The following is a 26,835-nucleotide window of genomic DNA, read 5'->3' as shown; positions in this document are numbered from 1 at the left end:
GAATTTGGCATATTTGATCATGTCATTTTTATCTGTCACAGAAAACATCTACCACGTGTGAATTACTTCTTCCATTCCTGAACGTATGCCACCCACCCACCATTGTTTAGATCTCCATCGGCATCTCTTTAAATGTGTACTATGTGTTTTATACTAAATGTGCGTATGAAACCTTGCTCTAGTCCTCGTAATGTCACGCTGTTGTCATAAATATTAATGAATTCACCACTGAAATCATTTAAAGACATCAGAAGTTCTACAAGCCCTGGGACATCAACATTAAGTGAAAAGAAGTTCCCATGTTAGCAGTTATTGTGCCATATTCATTTCCATGTTGGACCATGCGTGTGTCGTGCTGAAATTTCACATGAATAGCTTAGGAAATGAATTATCTTACCTTCCATGATTTTGGAATATCAAAGCCAGAAATATGATGTTGGTCCATAAATTAGTGACTTCAACCATCCAGTGTAGTTTCATTACCGAAACAGCGGAGATGCAGGATAGTGAGGAAATCAATGTGCCCAGCCGAAGAATCACATTTTTCTTGTCACACTTTTGTTGAACAATAAGTTAGAACTAATATTACTGTTAATTATTCTAAGTTCTTGGTTGTGTAGAACTTGTTATTTTACTTTAATGTGCAAAATAGTATGCATTTGATAGGGACTATTTATAACCGTATTACGACTCATTGCATCAGCAGTATGTCGTACTATCGCTCGATTCGCACAGAAATTCACTTGTCCGTTTCGTTCAGTTCTACATACTCATAGGTATGAATATATAAATAAGATTACAAGTAATAAACGCACACCACGGACACTGAGAGGACAACTTAATTCTGTCTAAATTGTGTGAGCAGAGGGATATTTCCATGCAGTTTGAACAGTTGACTTGGTTACCGCCATGGCTAACCCTGAGAAGGATAAACATTGATTGGCTAACTAAGGTCATGTGACGTAAATAGGAGTCTTATAAATACGAGTGAAGGCAGTGCACTGGCAGATAGCTGTCAGATGTGGCAAATTATGAACATCTAAGTAAAAAAGAATTTCGGCCATGTATTCTAAAGCCATTACTTATATATTTTTACATACCCGATATTAACTTTGGCACTTTAAAATCCTACATCTGAATCAAATTGTTATGAAAAATTTTAAATAGATTTGTTACATAATTGCTATTGAATTTAAATGCTTTATAATTATTAAATAATTCTTTATAAAGCCGTTGCTATCTCCCACCACACTACTTAAGTACACTAGTACTAAAACTTTTTTTTTTCCCCACCGAGATCACGCTACTATGTCAGAATGTGTTACAGTCAATCTAATAAACTTAAGCTGTTAATACACGCATGAATTTAATAATATAATTAATTTCACCATAATATGGTGTATTGTAACGTTGTAGTTTGGCATTTAGACAAGCAGCAAGTCTGCTTGGCACTATCAGAAACAGTGTTTTGACAGACTGTGTTCATGTAAAGTCACTATGCGAGATTGAAAAGCATGTTCTATCTCACCTTTATTATTTATAAAAAGTCATTTTTAAGTCTTGAACTCTGGTCTTTTCGATATATAACACACGGAGTGTTATAATATATATATATATATATATATATATATATATATATATATATATATATATATATATATATATATATATATATATATATATATATATATATATATATATATATATGCGCATGTAGAATAATTGAAGAGCCATGCCTATTTTTTTATTTTATTCCTTTTAGGTAGAAGATTCAGGTCCACAGCAGATGAGTAAGTCTTAAGCCAAACACGTAATGGCAGTAAGATTGTTTATATCTATATGGTGCGAAATAGAAAAAATCGTATTATGGATTTAGTATGCAATTGATAAGTACACATAAAGCTTTTACACAGTTTTTTCGAATTTATATTAAAATTTCAGTTGTAAACGTTCATGAAATTTGCACAATTGTGACATTAATGGATTTAAAAATATCATGTCTGTTTGAAACAAAGTGATGCTGACGAATAGCAAGAATGCAAAGCAATTTATCACGAGTAAAATTTCCAAAGCTGTACAAATACAGAATGGATAATATTTATCTGCTTATAATTGATGTCATAGCTAGTATACATGCTTGTGTGTATTGCCCAAATTTCCGACAGGGGAACACTTGGTAGAGTGGGTAATGAACAACGACCTGTTTCTGACCCATAACTCCAAGCAATGTGGGAGCTTTCCTTCTGCAAGATGGTAAAAGGACTACTCACCGGACCTCTGCTGGGTCAGCGCCATTGGTGACCATCCTCAGTCAGTAAGCCAAACTGTTCTAGATGACTTCCCACACAGTCAGCACTGACCAATACTTATCCATACTGGACTTCTGCTGCTGGCTATACACAACTCTTCACAGTGGCGTTGTAACTTCCGCAAAGCAGATTGGACGAAGTACGCTGACATACTGAAGCGTAGCATAGTCACCATACCATCTCGCTGCGTCCCAATCAAGGAATCCTACCACCGCTTCCAAAGAGCCATATTCAAGGCATCCACTCAGTCTGTCCCTCTTTCCCTTCGTCCAGTCTACATACCCTGTTTGGATGAAGAATGTCAGGCTCTTCTCAAGGAATATGAAGCATCTGGAGACCCAGACATAGCATATCACATAGTCGATTCCCTGAACACTGCCAGGGGCACTCGCTGGGTGGAAACTACCGGATCACTCAACATTACGCGCTCCAGCCGGAAATGCTAGAGCTTGATTCGAAGACTTGGCACCGCTCAGCAACCACCAGTTCCAGCTCACCCTGTTTTCAAGCCAAATGCTGTAGCTAGCCACTTATTACAAGTGGCAAAAGCACCCCTTTAGAAACAGCACCGATGTTAAGTACGAGATGAGTGGCGACAATACTGCCGTCAGAAGTCAGATGAACTAGATCAAAATAATCCAAAGGCATTTACAACAACAGAACTTGAAACAGTGCTATGCAGCATGAAATCAGGCAAAGCAGCAGGTTATGACAACATCCTGCCTGAATTCCTGAAGCATTTTGGCCCGAAGGAAAAAGAATGGCTTGCTGCTTTTTACACCCGGGTTGTTAGGGGAAAGCGCATGCCGACTTTGTGGTACCAGGCAAAGATTATTGCGATACCAAAGCCTGGCAAAGATGCAAACAATGCGGCGAGTTATCGGCCCATCTCCTTGCTTTTAGTCTGTTTTAAGGTACTGAAACGCCTGATTCTCCAAAGAGTTGGTCCTGACTTGTAGAATATCATAACTGTTGAGTAGACAGGCTTCGGGCATGGCCGTAGCACTTGCGATCAAGTCCTTGCCCTGACTACATTTGTTGAAAACGGGTTGTTTTTCTGGATCTAACAGCGGTATATGACACGGTCTGGCATGCAGGGCTGCTGTTGAAAATTTCCCGAGTACTGCCGCGCTGGATAGTTGAGACTATTGAACTGTTCCTTCGCAACAGGCGCTTCAGAGTGCACATCAGAGAGAACTGCAGCTCGTGGAGGCGTCAGACTAATGGACTCCCATAAGGGTCTGTTCTTTCGCCAAGTTTGTTCAATGTCTATATCAATGACTTACTTGTAACACAGTCGCGCAAGTTCATGTATGCAAATGACATTGCTCTCGGGACCCAAAGTCGCTCATTTGCTGAGCTTGATCACTGACATTCTACAACCACCTGAAGAAAACTTCAGCAAAACTTAGCACTCGAAACAACCTACTCCGCAAACTGAACTGGCTGGCGCTAGTGCTCAGACACTCAGTCACTGGCCCTCTGTTATTCAACAGCCGAGTATTGCGCTCCTGTCTGGGCTCGATCATCCCACACTAAGTTAATTTATGTCCAGCTCAAGATAATAATGCGAAGAAGCAGACCGTATCCTGTCAGAAAGCCTGCAGCCAGACGGGGACCCAATCTTAGACGATAAGAGATTGCCACAACCCCAACAAAACAGCCCTTTTCAGGGCTACCCCAACTATCTATAAAAGAGATAGTAGTCAAATTGCCTAAATACTTGTCTGTATTTGTGTTTGTTTTGTGTGTTTATGTATGAGCGTACGTTTGTGTGTGCATGTGTTGTTTTTGTGTGTATATGTGTGCACGCCTACGTTTGTGTATGTGTATGTGTTTGTTTTTTCCTTAACTAAAAACACTTGTCCCTAAACAACAAAAAATAGTTGGTGTGTGTGCACGCATACGTTTGTGTGTGTTTGTGTGCGCGCGTACGTTTGTGTGTATATGTATGTGTATGTGTGTTTGTGTGTATCTCTGCGCACATACATTTGTGTGTGTGTTTGTTTTTTATCCTAATAAAAAAATACTTATCCCTAAACACAAAGTTTGTATATGTCTCTGTCTATGTCTCTAACCCTGTTTCTAACCTAGAGATATAGAAAAGGGACGTTATAGAGATACATTTAGGGATGTTGTAGGGAGAATAGAGAGAGAGAGAAAAATAGAGTGATGGTGTGTGTTTGTATGTGTATGTGTGCACGTGTACGTTTGTGTATGTGTGTTTTCTATGTCTCTATGTTTCTAATCCTGTCTCTAACTACGTATCTATGTCTATGCCTCTATGTCTATGTCTCTATTTGTCCCGAGAATAACGCGTATTCAGGTCAGCCCCTTGCCACACTGTTCCGCCCGATTGAGGCAAGCCACTTGCAACATTGTTACCAGTGTCCAGTACTGTGACGTCATTGAAGCTAAAAATTTTGAGGCTATAAATATAGTCTTGGGTTTTTTATAGAAATTTCCACAAACTGTAGCTATACATAGATACTACCATTTTACAAAAAGAATTTCCAGAAGTTGTGACTATAAATAGAGAGTGAGTTTTTCATAGGAATTTCCTACAAGTTGTGACTATAAAAATAGACACTAACGTTTTTCCACATTGTAGGTTTAGTAGTGTAAGAGATAGTCTATTCTGTGAGATTTTATCACCTTCTCTTACATTTTAAGCTAACACAAGGCGTTTGGATAGTGAGTATTATATAATGAATGGTATAGTGGGTGTAATGGATAGTTTTCTTTGTGGTGTAAGGGATAGATATTTTGTGAAATTTCATCTTCTTCGTTTATATTCTAACACATAACGCTTGGAGAGTGTGTGTGTGTGTGTGTGTGTGTGTGTGTGTGTGTGTGTTGGTCTTTCTTTGTCGTATACATTTCCCTTTGTCCCTATCCAATTCATTTTACCTACCTACCTACCTACCTACCTACCTACCTACCGACCTACCTACCTACAGTAGCGTGTATTCAAGTCAGCCACTTAGTCTCTAGTAAAAATTTACCATGAAATACAAAAATGAGGACATGAAAATAGGGACATAGAAAAGGGACATGATAGAGACACATATAGGGACATTGTAGGGACATTAAAGATTCGCAAAAATATTAATCCGCATAGCTATAACGTACCTAATCATATGTCCCAAAATACACAAAAATTCTAAAGCATAACGGATCACATAGACCAGCTCAGCTGACTCAAATCGATAAATAACTTATGTATAATTAACTATTAGATCTCCTTCTTGATTCAACCGGAGCTCAGAGTGTTTGTGTGTGTGTGTTTTTGTGTGTGTATGTGTTTGTGTGTATCTGTGTTCAAGTACGTTTGTGTGTGTTTGTATTTTATCTTTAAAAAAAAACAATTATCCCTAAACACGAAGTTTGTCTATGTCTCTGTCTATGTCTCTAACCCTGTCTCTAACCACGTCTCCATGTCTGTGTCTCTATTTTTGTCCCTAGAGTAACACGTATTCAGGTCAGCCCCTTGCCACACTGTTCTGCCCGACTGAGGTAAGCTACTTGCAACATTGTTGCCAGTGTCCAGTACCGTGACGTTACCCCTCTCCAATTCCTATTGACCCTAGACAGTCCCAATCCCTTGTCGCTATACATCCCTATGTTCAATTCCCCTTGTCCCTAGACAGTTCCACCCATGTTAAAGTCCCCTTAACATATAGATTCTATGGATGATTGGGACTATCTAGGGACAATGATATATTCTATGGATGATTGGGAACATCTAGGGACAATGGAAACATCAATGTTAAATTTCCCATGTTAAATTCCCATTGTTCCCAAAGGGCAAACACACAAATTTAACATTAAGGTCCCATTGTCCCCAAATCGTCCCCACTCGCTTGTGATACTGTGTTGGATCCTACCCGTACGATACCGGTATGCGATATTTTATTGGATCCTACCCGTACGACACCGATAAGCGACATTGTATTGAATTCTACCTATACGATACCATTAAAAAGATTAACTTCTGGCTCATAAATATTAAAACGCGTTTCATCAGCCAATGCACTAGCCCAGTCTAATTAAAGTCGAGATCTACTTATCATTACAGTTAGACGGGAAATGTCAGAGGTAACTCGGACTAGAACAAAATGTGTGTCACTTCTACCTACACGTACCTTCTGCCTGTCATGATTTCAAATGTGATGACAGTTACTAGATGTCATGACTGCAGATACGAAAATATACGTGATCATTAAGTCCCACTTTTGTGGAACAGTAGCAGTACCCTTAAAGGACAGCATATTATTTAACGATAACTTCATAAGATTGATTAGCGACAATATGGAATTTTGCACGTACGATAGGATACAACGATGTAGGATCTACTTATGCACCTTTGTCAAAGCAAATATCATTGTTGGATAAAGCTGAGATTCCACATGTACGGATATGTATGCCAATACGGATAACGGCAAAATCGCGATAGCTGTAAATACTGTGTATTATTCCGTATTTACAAATACCAATGCGATTTTACATGCGGATGCGTATACGATTTTCTCATTTGCTCTCTAGAGTGATGCCAGCCGTACGCATACACAGACTAGATGGGGAAATCTCGCAAATTACGTCACTGATGAGGTACTTCGATACTTGGAACCATGTGCAGCCCACTGTCAGGAGTGGAAAGATTTCCATAGGCACCATACTGAATAACACCCAGAACATGTTCCATATAAGCATACGCATCCGTACTTATGGAACCTGAATTGAAATTCATCTTCAGAAAGCAAAAGAACTGTTTTGCACACGTGTCGCCCCTAAGTTATTTAGCTACAAACATGAAAAATAAAATTTAGCACAAATCAGATTTTAATTGATACCTTTTTTTAATAGAATCCCCCTTCTCTCTTTCGCCGCCCTTGTCCAGTCAAACCTATAGTGTGACTGATAAATGGGCGCATGCACTGCGATATAAAATCCATGTCTGATCCGAGAAGACCAAAGAGCAGAGAAGATGAATTATTTGAAGCAAATTATTGGTATTTTTTGTTTGTTTCTTTCTTTTAAGATCACGCATTTTGCTTTCAAAGTAATTGTTTGTGCCCTTTTGCAAGATCACATCTACCCCTTAACTACACCACTTGCACAGAGAGCGGAAAAGGGAAATATAGCATTTATAAAATTAGATAAATTTTTCGGGTACACTGTCTTCTTTACAACGTGAGTGCCAGGTAAACTATCTTCCTATTATTTTCAACCTTTTTCCTCAATCATGCAACGCAGGCAGTCCAGAATTGTAAGACACACTATTATGTTTGCATTGTGCGCCTTGGGTACAACATTTTGCTATTAGAGTCAACTTTTCTTGTATAAAGGAGAGAAAGACGCTCTAGCATCGACTAATAATACATACCTTCCTTTTATGCCTGCAAGTGTAATTGGGTCAAAAAATATTTAAAAATGTCACTGAAATTTAGTTTTTGTTTACTTTGAATCTTTTCGCATCCAAGGGACCTCAGTGGATCGAGCGAAATATAATTAACTCTTGAGCATATGTATGATCTAGCAGTAAAGGAGAAACGAACGGACGGACATACATATAAATAAAGGAAGAGACAGGGAGTTTCACAATATCCGCGATGCTAGTTTGGATAATTAAGAGCTCTCTTTGAAAACTGAGACACGGTTACATTAGAAACTTTACAATTACGAAACCATAACTTCTAAATACCATAATTTTTCTTACTCTATGTTCAAACGGAGTTATTTCATGCTATTTTATGTTCAAGCACCTCGAACTTTGACACTCTTATATACATATATACGTATCCAGGTACATCGATGAAACAGACAGACATACAGACACATCATTTATGTGTTTATTTATTCGTTTGGTTTTGAATCGGTCAGTTTTATTTGCAGAGCAATACTTGAGGGACATAGCAATCATATCAGTGAACAAAGAACAGTTGATGAAGAACAAGCCAACGAACACCAAGATAGCAGTGATCAAAGACCATATACTATCACCACAGGTAAAGCAACTTTAAATCATTATTGCATTAATTATTAACCAATCAATTAAGGGATATTTTCAGGGACTCTGAACAGGTCAAATTGAATTGAATTCTACGGGTCATGAAGTTACAATATAATTTTTCAAGCTATAAAAGAAACATCTTTGTGTACGCAGAAAGGTCAATATAGTCCGTTGTATTCTTAAACTGCAAATGGGTTTTTAAAGCAGTTGTTCCACATCAAACAGTATAAAACTAAGAAACATTGTATCGCTGTAGTTCATAGTCTGTCATCAAAATTAGATTTGGACTATTTTTTCTTACGAATTTATCAGCCGTTTTCTTCATATATGAATTTTCCAGGGTTCTTCCTCCACCAGTTATACTGGCCGCCATATATGGCCTATCTTGTGCTGAAAAATGGCGTTAAACCCTAGAACAACAACAACAACAACAACATATATGAATTTTCCTACTAATGTTCTTATCATAAACCCTTTTACTCGTCTACAGTAGCATAGTAGCATATCACAAGAGAAAGGTGTCACTTTTTTCAGCATCGTCTACATCTGTACTGGCGGCGTTAACACTTGTAATACAAACAGATTGCTAAAGTTTTCTGTTAGGGTTTTAACATAACTATAACATATTCGCAGCGCGGTTTGCGGTTTAGACATTTTTTTTACAATAGAATCTTTGTTATATCACATATGTAACAAATATTTTCAGATGTGCTGCACGCTTCTTCAATTTAAATCAGTTGTAAAGGTCATTTTAAACAAGTGCAGAAGATCGAATAATCAAATGTTTTTTTTTTGCTTACTTTCAGCGTTAGATACAACTGCAAAAAACTATGACAGAGGGACCATAGAGTGGTACTTAAAAATTCTAACTCATCCCAACGAGGACGACAATACTGCAAGCCTTCCAGTAGCCCGTGGTAAAAGCTGTATTTAGATTACCAGGTAAATAACTGTAGTCTCTCTCTGTCTGTCTGTCTGTCTGTCTGTCTCTCTCTCTCTCATAATTTGACTGTTCCCGAAACGACTTCATGACTTGGGTGTATATGCCAGAAGACATCGAAACTCATCTTTTGATTATTGAGTGTAATTAAAAACAATGCTTTCCCTCGTAATTTACGTTTATCGTGTGCTTAAAATTGGCATTAAAACCACAACCACATCTAAATTACATGACAGCAGAAGCGTGAGTATGAAAGATGTGGACCTAAACATTAAAATAAAATAACAATAGCAGCTGCAACAACAATCACAACAAAATAAGTCACTTTTTAAATCAAATATCGAGTGAAGACGCTGATCACGATGAAAATGGTTACGAAATACACACACACACGCACACGCACACTTTAGAAAAAAATAGACGATCAAAACTGAGATTTTCGTAAAGGGATCGTTATCATGTTTTCATTGACCAATTTTGTAATTTAAAAGTGTATTCGTTCATTCCTAGAAGAAACCCTACTTTTAACATAACAATATCATTGTTTTGAGACATTATAATATCTCTAGTGGATACCATTATTTATCATTGTCAAAATCCAGTAGATTTGATATTAAGTTTTCTGATCTTTCAGAGATCCGTGCCATGATGATTTCATTCATTTGATGCTATAGCTGCCGAAAAACGGTCATTTGGAATAAACAGACAATTACCGTGATGCATTCCACTTAGTCCCTAATTGATGTTATCATATTACCTGTTATATTATTCTTTTTTGTAAAGGAGAAATTATGATTTATATTAAAAAAATCAACCAAAGAGCCATTATTTTTTTAATCTAAAATTGATTAGTGATAAATAAGGGGGGATGCATTTTTTTTTTCATTATTAAAAATTCCTTGGCATAGAATTCACGACAACGCAAAAGGGTTATGTTTTAAGAAAATATTTATCAAATGTTTAAATAGGATTCAACTTCGGAGTTTTGCCAACAATTATTAATGGTGCATTATTTTTTTTTATTTTATAACTAGGGTGCATAAATAAACAGTAGGAGTGTCTGAATAGCGCAGAAGAGTTGTTTTTGTATTCATAATTAGAGGCAAAATGAGTTAATGATTATTAGCAGATGAGATAGAATGAATGTTTTTGCATTAAATTGTCAGATGGTTTTATTATGTATCTACTCGTGTATAGATATGCGCAGAATATATGGTAGATACACCTCCTTGGAAACACAATAATCAGCCGTGGAAAGTTATCTCCCTTATTCCAAAAGACATGGTGCGCGCACTAGGGAGGGCACGTGGTATGTGTTTCTAGTGACATCTGCCGGTTTTACTGATTCTGCTTTCGATTGTGACACTATTGAATTGTCATATTTTTCCGATTCTAAATTACCATTACAGAAGGGAAATCCTTATCATTATATGCATTTTTCATCATTTGTTCAAGACCTAGAAAATATTTGTATGTCTGTATGTGGGTGGGTGGGGTTTCTTTTGTGAATGTCTAAATTCTTTAATCACCAGAAAAGTGTGGTCTTCGTAGTCGATCAGATAAATTTTGTCATTATTGTGATGAATAGAGGTTGGTGGGTTTTGGCAATCTTGATAAGACATATTTGTTTTGTAGAGGAGGGGTCTTAAATAGACACAACCAAATAACATAATCGGTGTATATAATTCATATTGTAAATGGAGTAGTATCTTCTTAATCCTGTGGGATTGATTATCTCACGTTAAGCACGTGGACATGATAAGAAGCCATCTGTAATTTGGCAGCTTTTCTACATGTATTCCGGCAGTGCTCAATAACCAGGCAACTGTATTGTTTATTTGTTTGTCTGTCTGTTTGTTTTTTAATCAAGATACGTAAATATCAAAGTACATGAATATTTTTAATGAACAAGGTTTCCAAGGCCGATAACTCCTGTTTTTACTTTTCCTCCTTCTCCTTGGTTACCATGCTGCCAAAATATGGAGTACACGAGATGATAATGATGATGATAACACCGATAATAATAATAATAATAATAATCTCACGGTAGCACCGGGAACGAAAGAATTGAAAATGTACGTTATGTCATACTAAATTTGATCCAAAGCGAATATCACGTTTTGCCTTAATATGATCTTGACGTACATGACACTTTGAATGTATATTAATTAAGTGACAATTTGGCGTAAATCTAACACGTATTGAGCTTATTAACGCTGCCAAAATGCTCAGTACGGAAATTTCTAAAATAAATATACGTGGCTTTTAGATAGAAATGAGCTTAAGCAATATCCATCTCTGACAAATTTAATTAATTAAATTAATCTAAACTTGTTTGCAGTCTTGATGTTATCGTTACAGGGGTCTCCTTTCACCAATAATCTTATTTTTCTAACATAAAATACAGCTAACAGTTTTTTCAATACTTTTTTTTTTGCAATTAATGTTTGTTGTATGAGAACATTCTTGCACTTTATGCATGTATTTTATTCACCTGTTTCCTACAAAGCTTTTTCTGTGATAGCAAGAAGCATGCATATGCTTATATCGAAGAAGAATATGAAACTGAGTTTGTAATACTGTTTCAACTTAAACATTATAATTTAAAGATATGCAAATAAATCAAATAGTAATTTACCCATCTCTGTATTTAAAGTGACAATTGTCAAAAATGGACTCTCGAGGGACTTCTAAATGTTATCCTCTCTCCATTCTACTTCATTGCAAAGTATATAATAAAGAATAACCAAAGTTGATGTTTATAAGCAGATGCCTATTGCTTAATCGGAACACTCTCTGAACCTTTCCGCGATTGGAAAAAAGAAACACCTCGAAAATAATATAGTAGTTGCCATTGCATATACATCTACCTTGTTGACCAAAATAACGTCTTCTGCACAACACATATCATTGCAGCGTGTATTACGGTAACTTTTAAATAGTGATGAGTTCTCTTTTGTGATATTCTAAGTTGTAGTTTTGTTTTGATTTGGTTTATTTTTTTCTTTCTTCAAGTATGAACTTATTTGACAATTTTCCTTTAAGTAATTTGTGCAGATAACTTCATAAGGGTATCACAATGCTTTTGCCATGGTTCTAATGTACACTGCGAACATTTTGGTAAGCACGTAAAAAACAGTATTATAGAAAATTGACAGCCGTTCATACACATTGTGGCCAAAACTTATTACTGAACCCGGCTGGAACAAATGTGTTTCAGCACTAGAATCGTCCTCTTGTAGATGTATCATGAAATTATGTATTCTTTTAAATAATGACGGACAAACACGTCGATGAAGTATTTATATATCTCCAATTAAAATGTACTTAATGGACAGTGATTTATAATTGTTTAGTGCTATCTTAATAGAACGTACCTTCTTTTCCTGTGTTTTGCTTTTATCAGATTATATGCCATTTATATCTTAACTTTTAGTTGTTTTAGAAGAATAGTATACGCATGCTTTGGTATTTTGCAATAGCCTGCATACCTCGTCATTTAGCAATAGCCTGCGTGCCTTCTTATTTAGCAATAGCCTGCGGTCCATGTTATTTAGCAATAGCCTGCATGCCATGATATTTAGCAGCAGCCTGCATGCCTTGTTATTTAGCAATAGCATACAGGCCATGTTATTTAGCAATAGCTTGCGATATTATTTAGCAATATAATACATCTATTGGTTTACAAAAGTGTCTTCATTGTCTTCTATATCATAATTGTTATAGAGTTTTATGATTATTTTTCTCAAGATGTTTATTATTCAACTCGGCTTAGTGGTCTTTTGTGACTAATATTGTACTATTACTCTTGTCGAGTATAAACAACGTGTGTTTGTATTAGCTTGACCGATCTTATTTTAACTGTTACTGCTTCTAAAGAGATGTACCCAGAAAAAATTAATGAAAACTCAAAACCCACGGTTGATACTTGCATCTTTCGTTTAAAAACATAAATAACATTTTGTGCAATAAATTTATGTTGATTCTTTGAATTCGTGGTTTAAAGCTACCACAAGTTACTTGTACACGACAAATTGAACTCAGTGTATACAAGTCAATCTGCATGCTTTTTGAAATATTGTCTCAAATTAATTTCATTCTAGTGTAGTACATAAAGTGTTAAAATCTAAGAAATTAGTGTTACCCCGTTAATTATAAGTAAATTATTGTGCTCTATTTGAAAGTTGAAAATTACATCAATGTACATTAATTAGACCAGTCAGAATCTAACGTCATTTTTCAACTTTGAAACGCTTTACATTGGTTTGTGCATCTAGCATTTCACACACACACGCACGCACGCACACAGAAAATAATCTTTTCAACATTCCTGTTTAAGTAGAACACATTTCCCTCCGTAGGTAGATACTATTTCAGCAGCTCGTTTATGTTCTTAAAGTAATCATAGAGAAACAAAGCCTCATTTTATAAATTTATTGTGCAATACAGCACGGCAACAGAATCATGATATTCCACTGTCAAACGGTAATCAAGGCAAACATCGACCTAGCAGCAGAGGAGGCGAACATACCTTTTGCTGAAACGTAACTTTGAAAACTAAAAACCCATACGAAAAAAATAAAAAAAGGTCGCCGACCCTAAACCAAAGCCTCTAACTTTACCGAGAGTTTCTCTCCCAGAATCTCTCTTGGGGGTTAGTTTCTTTTGTTACTTTTTTGTTATTAGTGTTTTTTTAACAAGTATATATGTTGTCGTTTACCCACCTGGCGTCTCACTGAGGTCGCGTCTCCTCTGCTGCTATAATTAGATCATTATTATATATCAATAATATGGCACCAGCTATGGAATCTAATACAGCCAGATTAGCTAGAGAGAGATTAGAAGCAATACAAAAATTTCTTCCCGTTCGTGATTCTGTTAGACGAAAACTTCAAGAACGTCAAGAATCTCAAGTTGAATATGCAGAAGATACAGAAAAATTATTTAAACCAATTGTCGAACCAACCAAGAAAATTGTTACAGCAACTGAAGCAACACAAAAAGCTCTTGAAACATTGCTTGCTGATATTGCTGGCCGTCTTCAAGCAGCTCAACCACCACCATCCCAACCTCCTCAACCACCACCTCTGTCAGGAGGTAGAATTAATATTGCAGATAAATTTACGCCCGAGGGTATTGCCGATATCAAAGACCCAAACCAAGTAATTGATATTACCGCGTGTTGATATCATGATAGAAATAAGTATGTAAAACCGAATATGTGAGAACTATGAGATCTGCCAGTTGGGTTAGGGATGTATTTCGCATCGCAACTGATACTCCATAAATCAGATGTATGGAAGATGTTAACAATTTTAGTATTTTTGAACAGACAGTAAATGAGCGTGTTAAACAATTAATACTGGAAAGGAGACAAAAAGAAGAAGAAATGAAGTTGCAACTTGAAAAAGCAAAAACAGAAAGGAACAAAGAGAGAGAGAGAGAGAGAGAGAGAGAGAGAGAGAGAGAGAGAGAGAGAGAGAGAAATGAGGTCGAAACTTAGGGAGGTTGAACGAGAAAGGAAACAAAGAGAAGAGGAAGATCAGGAATTTGAAGAAACTAGACGAAAGAAGGAATTACGTTCTTCACCAGATAAGAAAGAAGCAAAATGGAAATCAGTCTCAGGAAAATGGGAGAAGGAAACAGAAGAAACAACAAGTAAGAAAGATGAAACCACTGGAGGTGGTTTTGTTACTCAAGGAATCTGTCCTGACAGTGTTCTTTTTGACGTAGATAGATTAGAAGTTCTGATTGGAGGAAAACGCGCAGGAAATTGTTAATGAAATATCTGACATTTGTCGAAGACTAAATACTGGTGGTATTATGGATCGCAACATTTATCGATCGCAACATTTATCGTTCTCCCATCGATTAAATAGCTGATGATTATCACAGCGACTAAAAAAAACAACTAATTAATCAGTATGTAATTAACAAAATGATCGTACATAATGCACAACGTGGACCTGTAATGGTCAGGGTAGTAAACTCACGATTACCAACTTACAAAGCGATTTACGGAAATGGACTTGGTGATACTGTTATGGGTTTATTCAAAAGGATGGCTGCAAAAGTAATACCGATTGCAAAACAATTAGGAATGAAGGCTATTGATGCTGTTCGTGATAAAGGTATTAATGCTATTGGTAATCTTGTCGGTAAAGCGTTCTCGACAGTCAAGGACTGACTAGCTCGATTAGTACGAAAAAAAAAAACCCCACAACCACCGGTGAAAATTGCCAGGACTGAAATTATGTCTGCAAATGCCAGTAAAATAATACGTCAAGCAGCAAACCAGAAACTATCAGAGTTGGCTTCAAGTTTGATAACAGGAAGTGGTCTTTAAGATGAATCTATACGCGATTATCAATTTTATTCTTATGACACACGATAACCAAATCAGCGTGGGCGAGTTGAATAACAAGTTCAAGATACAAGCAGATATTTCTTACCCGCTGAAGCATTTATTGATGTAGAAGGTGAAATTATAAAAGCAGATGATACTGAATACGCAGCCGATGTTAGAGTTGGTTTTGTCAACAACGGTATCATGGCGTTATTTGACAGTACAACATATATTATCGACGGAAGAAATATTGAATCAATTCAGAAGGACGTTGACGTTTCCACGACGATAATAGGTCTAGCAAGATATTCTAATGATTACACAAGATCAGCCGGCCCGACAGTGATGTTCGCCAAAGACGGTACTGACAGCCCTGACCACAGACCGCATAATATAAGACGACCAAGAAAACGATGCCGACACTGCTGATACTGCGGTGTGGTCGGTGTCTCATGATGCTAATCAAGATTACAACTTAGGATTTTTATCACGACGATCAATGCTGAAAGATGTTCGTAGAAGATTTTCATGCGCAATTCCACTGTCACATATTTTTGGATTTTGCAGAAATGTTAGAAAAGTTATCTTTGGAGCTAGACATACAGTTACCCTTATTAGAAAGGCTACTGATGATGATGCAATTTGGCGATCTGCTGGTGATGCTGGTAAAGTAATACTAACAAAATTTTCGTTGTGGATGCCAGTAATGACTCCAACGATTGCCGAAGAACAAAAACTACTTTCTTTCATGGATTCAAGTGGTAAATCATTACTATCATGTTTGACAGTGACCACAGACAGTGTTCAAACTAGTGTTAATGGTTTATTTACATAGTACATAGCATTACAGCAGGGTATTTCCGCACCACTACATGCATTTGTCGCTTTTCAAGATTTAACGCGAATAAATTCACAAACACTTAGTCATATGATATTTGGCAAACTTAGAGTTAATGACGTTTCTTTACAGATAAACGGGCATCAAGAACCAGCTGAGGATATATTGTTAAATTTTGATCAAAATCACGTAGCGCGTGCATATCATCGATTAATGACGTTTATGGGACGTGATCAAAATATAGATACACGGTAGCAAATATCACAATTAGACTTTACGACGCTGTATCGGATTTATTACTTTTCGCTGTAGTATCTTGATTTCTCTAGACAATCTGTCGTTGATACTCACTTTCGAGCTCAAGTAACACAACCTCCTGTTGTTGTAGCTGGTCCACCAATTATTCGTGGTGCTTACAGAGCAAATGCAGTTTATATTTCAGATAAATCAATGTTACCTGAAGGTGCTGGTGGAAGAATGAGAGCTGTTGACGCTCCAGTAGAAAACATGTAATTAAATCGCTCATGATATTATAAAAATGTCGTATAGTCACGTTAATGTCACTCTCACTTTCGGTGAGGTGAAAAAATTACAATCAAAACTTGTAACAAGTAAATGCGGGATAAAATATCACTAAAAAAAGATCACATTTCTAGTGGTGGACCAAGCAAATTATCATTAACCAAGACTCAACTCAAACATTTTAATAAGACCTTAGTATAAAAAAACCGGAGTTCAGTTTCATCTTCCTCCGAGCGCTATTGAAGACTCAATTAAAACAGGTGGTATATTTCCACTTCTTGCAGCTATACCAGGATTAATAGCCGCTGCAGCCCTAGTCATCGCACAAAACAGCTGCACTCGGTGTTTTAAGCGATACTGCCGGAAAGGTTGGTAGTATGCTTGTTGATTAAATAACAGGAAAGGATATTTTTTTAAAAAAAGGAATGGATCTAAGATTACCGGGAACCCCTTATCGGTACGGAAAAGACTTCCAGGAACGTTTCGCTAATTCTGCCTATGTCAAATTTTGATTTACTTCATGCTGTTAAAAAATTAAATAAAAAAGTATTCGGAGGTGTTTTTATGCATGACCAATTACCAAAACAACCAAACAATATTGAGACGGGAATTATGAATCTTGATAATAATTCAGGGCCTGGTACTCACTGGGTTGCCTACGCATTTGACCCACGTGGCCCCATTACTTTCGATTCATACGGGCTTCCTCCGCCAATAGAATTTTAAAAATACGCCAGAAACATTCAAGTCTGGTATTCAACATTAGCAACACAAACACTAACTGATCCACCGATACGTGGTCGTTTTAAACAGATCTTAAAATATAACGGTTGATACTTACGGAAGATCTTCTCTTAGTGGTACCACTAAAGGCAAGAAGAAGAAAAAGAAGACATTGATTTGTTAAATTACGCAACTAAAGATGAACTCGCTGATATTATGAACCTTTCTGGAGTTGACCGAGATGAAGTTGTTATTTTTCAGGACAAACACGGTGTTTTAAAGACGAGCAACATCAAATGGAATGATATAGTTCGTAGAGTTCTCGGTGCCACTACGGATAACATTCCAGTATTTACTGACGGCGGTAGAATCAGAGACTCACCTATATCATTCGCAACTATTAGAAATGAAATTGAAAGAAGCGTTGCTAATCATTTGCGGAACACCGGTGATACAATGACAGGCGAACTCAGCATGAACGGAAATAAGATAGTTGTTTTAATAGATCCAACATCTGATGAAGATGTTGCAACAAAAAAATATGTAGACACAGTAGATACTAAATTATCCACGCTACGAGCTGAGTATGATTCTCACGTAAGCGCGTTTACAAGACTTCGTAGAAACTTTCAAAAACTTAATGAAATCTCAGATGATTTTTTGGGAAGTCCGTTGACTGTTAACGTAAAACTGGCTGATATTAACACAAAACATGGCGATATTAAAACAGCTATATCAGATATTGAAACGATTAGGAAAAAAAAACTAGAAGATGTCATAAGTGGGATTCCTGAGATCGTTAAGAAAAATAATCTAATTAAAATCCCCCACGGACAGATTACCAACATAGTATACACAGTGTCATCAGGATTCTCAACATGGTCACTACAAAATAAAACTCTCAAACCTACTGCAGAAGTCACTGGTGTGTATAGACTGTCTGTGTTCAGCGCTGCAAAATTTGAGATATTTACTACGTATCCCTGGCAGCATTCAGGCGATGAATTTTCTGGAACCGTGTATATGATATTAAATAAGGGAGACGAAGAAATATTTATTCTGGAAGCATCCGATAAAAAGTTAACCGCAACGTCTTACTGGTGGTATCTGGAATTTGTGGCCGAAACACCACAATTGATTACTAAGTAAAATATAATGAGAACTTCAATCGACGTTCAAAAATTCAGGTACAATCAAGCATGTGAATGGCAAACAAAATTAAAAAATATCGTTGACGAGAATATAGTGAAAATTAAAAAAATATCGCAGACGTGTAGTTATTGTTGACATAATTGTTTATCCAGCGTATGCTGTTATTGCTGGAACCGGCGTGCTATTAACAATAACAATGATGGCACCAGTAGTTGTAACAACTTGTGCTTCAACTGCAACAATCATTGCCGGTATTCTCAACATCGTTGCAAAAAAAAAAATGTACGTGTACAAATGCTAAATTGCATGATTATATAACAAAACTACATACATCAACGATAGCATACTCCAAATTATCCTCGTTATTATTAACGAGCCTTAGTGATGGAAAAATATCAGATTTTGAGTTCACGGAGATGATCAAAATCTACAATGAAGCAATGACAGTGATTGATTTAGAAAATCAAGATTTAAATAACAATGACATCACCAAGCGAGCTACTACAACAGATTGTAAATAATACGACTCCGTCAAAAACAACAATGATAACGGTAAGCTCAACTAATCCAGAATTTAGTATTAACTTTTCAACTGCAATTTCAGTGAAAGAAATCGTACTAGTGCAAGTACGAGTATATTACAGTTGGCCAAATATCAGAACAAAATCATTGGGTGGATTACAGGCGAATAATTCACTAGTATTTGAAAATAGAAATAAAGATAATGGAACACCAGACTGGAATGTTGCTTCTATTCCTACAGGAAGTTATCAAATCGAACAAATCTATGATGAATTTCAACGCAGACTAAAATCGATAACCGGAAAAGAAGCGAAAATAGCTATTTCAGTTCATTGCGATTCAAATATATTCTCCAGGTTACGTTGTAAATATTTATCAATCTATCTGTTTTTAAGCTGGCCTGAAATTCCACCAAAATATGAAGGACCACCAGAACCAAAGTTAGATGATTTTAACACAGACACAAAGATATTTATAACAACTCCGAAATATCGAAATATTTTCCCGTGGAATGCCACTGATGGTGTATATAATATTTATGCTTTTAGTGGCTAAATAAATACTTGGACGTTTATAAAATGTATTCCTGCCCCATTAATTCTGAAGTCAAACAATCAATCAACAAAATACAAAATATGTTTTTGTCGTCATCACAACATTATAATGATGACATGAAACAATACATCTAAATCAATTGGAATCAGATTATAATCATGTTAATGACACTTTCATTAAGGAAGGATATAACCACGCTATTTCTCCCCCTCCCGCCCTAGAAAACCATTTATCAATCATTATAAAATAACAGAAAAAGAATATGTAGGACCAGGTGATTTTACATTTGCAGTATATAAAAAATAATAAGGAGTACCTAAAGAACACTATTCATGAAAGTTTCCTAAAATACTTGAATCATGGAGAAAAATAGCACCACCTCCAACTATTCTTAAACACAATAATAATCCGTACGGTGAAGGTCGTCATATTTCACCAGAAATCATTAATATGACCTCAACGATTGCAATTAATCTTGTATGCGACGTAATTGACGGCAGCTTTCAAATAGATCTTGAAAAATCAATTCATGCTTAACAAGGATATATTATGTATACATTTACTACGCACGTACCTCCCGGATATTTCAATGTGCAAGAACCTATTAATCCCGTTTATCTACTATGTCATAATCCGTTATTATCAAGAATAAATTTTAAACTTATTGACCAATCCGGACACTTAATTGACCTAAGTGAACAATTTCTTAATATAAATATGTATGTCATATCTTAATGATTTTCAACCTGAGCGTGAAATATTTTTTTTTTTATTCTTCATAAAATTGTCGAGTAATATCTATCAGATTTCATAATTTTCGAGGTTGAAAATTGGAGCGACTCTCTAAATTTCTGCTTTTTCTGCTTAAAAAACAACTAAAACCAGTCTAAAAATGGACACAAAAAAATTAAAAATATCATTTTTTGAGGTGTTTTATGAAAATTTAGCGATTTATCGATAAATCTTTTATAGAATCGCTGGGGTTTTCACTCTAAAAAATTACGAAATCTAATAGATTTTCCTCGACAAAAATGACTAAATTAGGTGAAAAAACTATAAATCTGACTAATTTTCATGAAAACATAGCAAAATTCAGAATATTCAGAAGAAGAAAAAACTCAATATAATAACAATATTGTCCGTAGATTTTTGATCAGAGTGTTTTACAATTAATTAAATCAGGAGGTATATTATATAATGTACCAACACGTGAGAGTTTTCATACGTGACAAGGGAGAGGTACTTCAAAACGCCATCAGAACAATAATGGCACAGTCTCCAGTCAACGCAGAACAATTTAGTGTTAATATAGTTATTGATGAATACGGTAACGAAGATTTTTTTTTTATTGACGCAGGAACAATTAAATGAACTTCGTCGATAACATATGTATATGATCATGTGTGATAGAGATCATATTCTGAATTATGCACATTCCTGTTTTAAATTTGATCAGCTTAAAAAAATATTGTCTTATTCTGAATAAAAAATCTTATTTGGTATCTTTTTGTAAAAAAATATAGATTATAAGATAATTCTTTTACTGATTCTCTAGTTTTCATCGCTAATTTCACTTTTATTCTCGCTTTCATAAGTGACAGCGGTTTTGTTTTCACGATCTGATATAATCTTTTTTAGTTGTTTTACGCACGTATTGATGATTTTTTTGTTGTTTTTATTCTTTAGATAGTTCTGATCTAATGTCAATCGCAATAGAAAGCGGTACGAATTTTTCCACTTCTATATCTAAAGATTGCAATATTATCTGCTTGATCGTTTTAATCAATCGATACTCGGTCAATAATGTGCATTAACCTTCAAACTTACGACTTTGTAATGATTCCAAATCAGAAATAATTTCATAATTTTTCAGTTGAATCTTTATACCGTCTTTTTTATAAAAACAATTTTCAGAAATAATATCATTAATATTATCAAAAATTCATCTTATTATATATATACATCTACACTACCGAGTAAATGTTTTACTCGCCTGTTCTCTCGAATTCAGCTGCAGTCCGACTGGGGATAGATGGAAAGAAGAAGCATTGTTTCTTTTTCGAATGGGCGAAAAATGCATTCCAAAGATAATTGTTTGGGATGAAATATGTACAGTGTCATTAGAAATATTAAAAACATTTCTTGATTGGTTATGAACAAAAAATATACTGCTGTAATAATATGTGGCGATCGTGGTCAACCACCACCTTTTGTTGGATTGTCTAGACATGGATGGTTAAAGAATTTTTTTGATTATTATGAAGAAATAGCTGATGATCATAGATCTCTTGATCCAGAATTAAGAAAATTTAAGAAGATAATCAGACTACAACCGAATAAACATCAATGTGAAATAATGCGTGATATAATTTCAGAAACTCCTAAGAGCAATTTTTGGAATTTATGGAGACCAAATAATTTGATAGCAGCAAGCAGAAAGATAATTCGTGATACACTTCAACAACAATTATTTATGTTACATACAGATAGGTTTTCAAATCTACCGGTACCATTCTGTTATCGACCAGTTGATACGCGATGGCAGAATATCGACGTATATATATATATATATATATATATATATATATATATATATATATATATATATATATATATATATATATAGATATATAGATATATATATATATATATATATATATATATATATATATATATATATATATATATATATATATATATATATATATATATATATATATATATATATATATCTATCTATATATATCTATATATATATATCTATATATATCTCTCTCTCTCTCTCTCTATATATATATATATATATATATATATATATATATATATATATATATATATATATATATATATATATATATATATATATATATCTATCTATCTATCTATATATATATATATATATATATATATATATATATATATATCTATCTATCTATCTATATATATATATATATATATATATATATATATATATATATATATATATATATATATATATATATATATATATATATATATATATATATATATATCAAGATCGTCAGAGAAACAAAATCTTGTGCTAAATGATATTGTTTTAGTTCCTGTCAATGTTGTTGAGAGTGCGTTATATATTGACAAAACTCCATTCAGTTAGATCACGAAGCCCATTGGAAAGGGGCTTTGGTGAAAAGCATTCGCCCTACACAAATCAAAAACGTCACTGAAAAGCAAAACACTTTCCAGGTCGAAATCCTGAATGACCTATTTCAAGAAGAAATAAATAAAATCGGGTTTTCAGGGGACACAAGACCAGAAAGCAATCCATCCTTCAGTATCTACACATTGAAAATTCCTTCATGTTATTATTTTAGTGGTGAACATTTGGTGGACACCCTTGCGGACAGGTTCCATTTAGCCTTTGGCAAAGCCCTGAACAGAGCTAAAAGAAGACTGAGTATCATAAAGTGGCTCGTCACCTCGTGATCAAATTCCAGGATATCGACACATTGTCCCTCAGGTTTGATAGGAGTTTGTTTGAAATTTTGGGTGGACATCCACAGATGATAGCACAAAATGTTTGCCCCAAGATCAACAGTAATATGGATTTTTACAGGCTTTTGGAAACCCTGTAGAACTGAACGAATGACTCAATTTGATCTTTGTGTACTCCGATGTCCGATTTGTCCCCGATGTGGGACACACCTCCGTGCCGTTACTGTGTCATTCTTTTCAAAGTGGATAGTGCCACGACCAATGGCCAGGAAGGTGCAAATACCTATCACGTACACCGTGAATTTGCACATCCTCACTATATACCCGTCAGTAAGTCGTATTTCGACACTGTGAACATTACTATAAAAGGAGATCTGGGACAAAATATTCCATTCTCCAAAGATAAAGTCACGGTGAAACTCCATTTTCGAAAACGATTCTCCAACGAATCGTAAGTCATGTATCCAGTGTACCGAGGCGTTGCTCGATAGCGAGGACACAGTTTAGGAGATATGTTGAAATCAGCATTTCGTTCGGTGAATCCAGTGTTGAGACCGATGTTAACACAAGAATTGCATGCCTTGAAAGATGCCGCATTGACACATGGTAAAGAATTTCTCCAAAATGTCATCAACAAAACCCTAAAGAAGCTTTCTTGAGAGCAGGCAAAAATGTTTTGCTTCAGACAGGCAAGGAAAGTTTGGACCGACGAGAAACTCCTATAAATGCCCTGAACCCTACCGAATCAGGCATTGCCGCTTCTCTGAAGCCACAGCAAGGATAAGGCAGAAAACACCCCTTCAGAAAATTTCACACTCCTAAAGCTAGAAAGACTAAGAAAAGGAGAACTGCTATAGACTTAGATGTTTTTTATTATTAAACAATTACAGAGACAAAAAAATGATGCACCGAGAGTCTTGCACCTGTTCCAAGTCGGAACTGGATTTGTTTGCCATGCCACCTACTATGATGACAAGAAGCCAGTCTCTACGTGCGTTGTGTGAAAGTGTTACCTAAATTGGGAAACGACATCAATCACACTTTGAGCAGAACGACCGCCAAGTATCCGATACGACTCGTGGAAGTGAAAACTTTCACCATTACCTCTGGACTCCGATCCAGGATCGAAGATCATCTGTTCCAAGGACAGTTAACCAAACGTTTAATCGTTGGCATCGTGAGCAATGCAGCATTCAACGGAGCCCACGATCAAAATCCGTTCCAGTTTAAGAACTTCAAAGTGTCCAAAATATACCTCAAAGTGAAGCTGGGATAGTGAAACCAGTCATCCTCCCTTTGCACTCCCAACCACACGAGTGCATTGGGAGAATGATTGGAGTAGGAGACGTGTCTGTGGTGCCAGGCCGGGGAGATGTCGCCATTAGCTAGGTGCATCTTGAGTTCCAAACAACAGTCCTTTACAGGGCTAACCAAAGCCCTAGAAAAGAGACACTATTCAAATTGCCAATTTGTGAGAATGTGGAGTAGTGTGAATATAACACTCACCCCTTCACTGATGTGATTGTGAGAGAGAGAGAGAGAGAGAGAGAGAGAGAGAGAGAGAGAGAGAGAGAGAGAGAGAGAGAGAGAGAGAGAGAGAGAGAGTGTGTGTGTGTGTGTGTGTGTGTATGTGTGTGTGTGTATGTGTGTGTTTGTATGAGGTCAAGTACGTTTGTGTGGATAGTGTATTATTGGGGTTTGTAAGCGCTCACATACGTTTGTGTGGATAGTGTGTGCTTGTTTTTTTCTTTTGCTTCTTCGCGTGTGTGGAAAATATATTTGTGTTTAGTTTTGCTCCTTCCCGTGTGTGGATAGTATATAATGTGGTTATGTTCTTCTTCTTTGCGTGTGTGGCTAGTATACTAGGGGTTTGTTCTTTGCTTCTTCGCGTGTGTGGATAGTATATTTGTGTTTTATTTTGCTCCTTCCCGTGTGTGGATAGTATATTTTGGTTTTGGTTTTGCGTCTTCGCGTGTGTGGATAGTATAATTGTGGTTTGCTTTTTGCTTCTTCGCGTGTGTCGATAGTATATTTGTGTTTTTGTTTTGCTCCTTACCGTGTATGGATAGTATATTTTGGTTTTGTTTTCGCTTCTTCGCGTGTGTAGATAGTGTAATTGTGGTTAGTTATTGCTTCTTCGCGTGTGTGGATAATATATGGGGTTAGTTTTTGCTTCTTCGCGTGTGTGGATAGTATATTTTGTGTTTTGTTTTGCTTCTTCGCCTATGTGGATAGTATATTTGGGTTTTGTTTTGCTTCTTCGCATGTGTGGATATTATATAATGTGGTTAGTTTTTTGTCTCCTCACCTCTGTGTGGATAGTAGATAATATGTGAAGAGAGAAGTAGGGAATCTTTTCCTTCACGTCCATGCATGACAAATAAAATCTCAAGCGTCCGTCATTCGGGCCATTCAACCTTGAATAAGCAAAGAAGATAACATCAGTGTCTGATTTATTTAATAATTTGAGAGACTGTTACTTTTGGATAATGGATGGGACATCTGTTATGGAAATGTTAAATAAGGAAGGGAGATTTCCAGGCAGCCTGAACATTGTGACGTGCCTCAAAGTAGCGAAATACCTGGTAGAGGGAGTACTAGAAGTGGAAGTAAAGAAATTAAGAAGATTAATTAATCCCCCCTATGTGAGAGCAGGAAGTTTAAAGGAAGCACTTGATCATGTCAGGTGTTTCCTATAAGACAGGTTGTATTGGACCGAGTGTTGGTATGTAAAGTGGGGTCTCATCCAGCTCATAAAAGCAGAAGAAATGATAAGAAAGGTGTTGGAAAGAGAGGAAAAGAAAACTAAAGACACTTGGGCAAAAAGAGAGGAAAGAACAAGAAAACAGAAAGAAGAAAGAAGCAGTTGAAAAACTAAACAACAACTGGATGAAAATACAGGAAAAATTTAGAGCTATGGGTCTTCCTGACTGGATAGAAGAGAAGGAACAGAAGAACAAGAAGAAAGGAATAATGGAGAAAGTGAGAACGTGGATGAAGAACTTAAGAAAATAGAAGAAGATCCCAAAGGCCCTTTTCAGGGCCACTCGTATGCCTCGAAAAGAATTGCTTTCTTGCCTCCAATTTTTAAAAAAAATGTTGTATATGTGTTTGTCTATTGTCTGTGTTATATAAATCTAAGCCCCACTCCTTTACTCAGTACTGTGATGTCACCTCCCATGGTTGCAGCATTGGTACCAATCTCCCATACCGTGACGTCAGACGCCATATAGACTCCACTTTTTCTTGTCCGTAAACAGGCCCAATATTCCCCATGTTAAATTCCCATTGTCCGTTGACAGGCCCAATCAATTGTCCCTATACATTCCTATGTTCAATTCCCCATGTTAAATTCCCCTTGTTCGTAGAGTTGCCAGCGAGGGTGGGTGGGTCCTTAATGTATTTTCCCATTGTCCGTAGGCTGCCCCACTTCTCTCCTCG

The 26,835-nt window shown here is 36.0% G+C and overlaps 1 protein-coding gene across 2 annotated transcripts in view; it reads left to right on the top strand.

Annotated features, from left to right (window-relative positions):
* Positions 1-11,596, top strand: part of LOC149791607 (uncharacterized) — a 29,420-nt gene extending 17,824 nt beyond the window's left edge. For both annotated transcript variants that reach the window (XM_089970159.1, XM_089970160.1), the window contains exons 5-8: positions 1,763-1,790; positions 8,205-8,317; positions 9,129-9,264; positions 9,897-11,596. In XM_089970159.1, the coding sequence (XP_089826285.1) occupies positions 1,763-1,790; positions 8,205-8,317; positions 9,129-9,256 (269 nt within the window). In that variant the 3' untranslated portion in view covers positions 9,257-9,264; positions 9,897-11,596. The remainder of the gene's footprint in view (positions 1-1,762; positions 1,791-8,204; positions 8,318-9,128; positions 9,265-9,896) is intronic.
* The last annotated feature ends 15,239 nt before the right edge of the window (positions 11,597-26,835 follow it).

Source organism: Sinohyriopsis cumingii, chromosome 9, assembly GCF_028554795.1.
Source record: "Sinohyriopsis cumingii isolate HCF-2022 chromosome 9, ASM2855479v2, whole genome shotgun sequence".
NCBI lineage: Eukaryota > Metazoa > Mollusca > Bivalvia > Unionida > Unionidae > Sinohyriopsis > Sinohyriopsis cumingii.
This window is presented reverse-complemented; position numbering and strand designations above follow the sequence as displayed.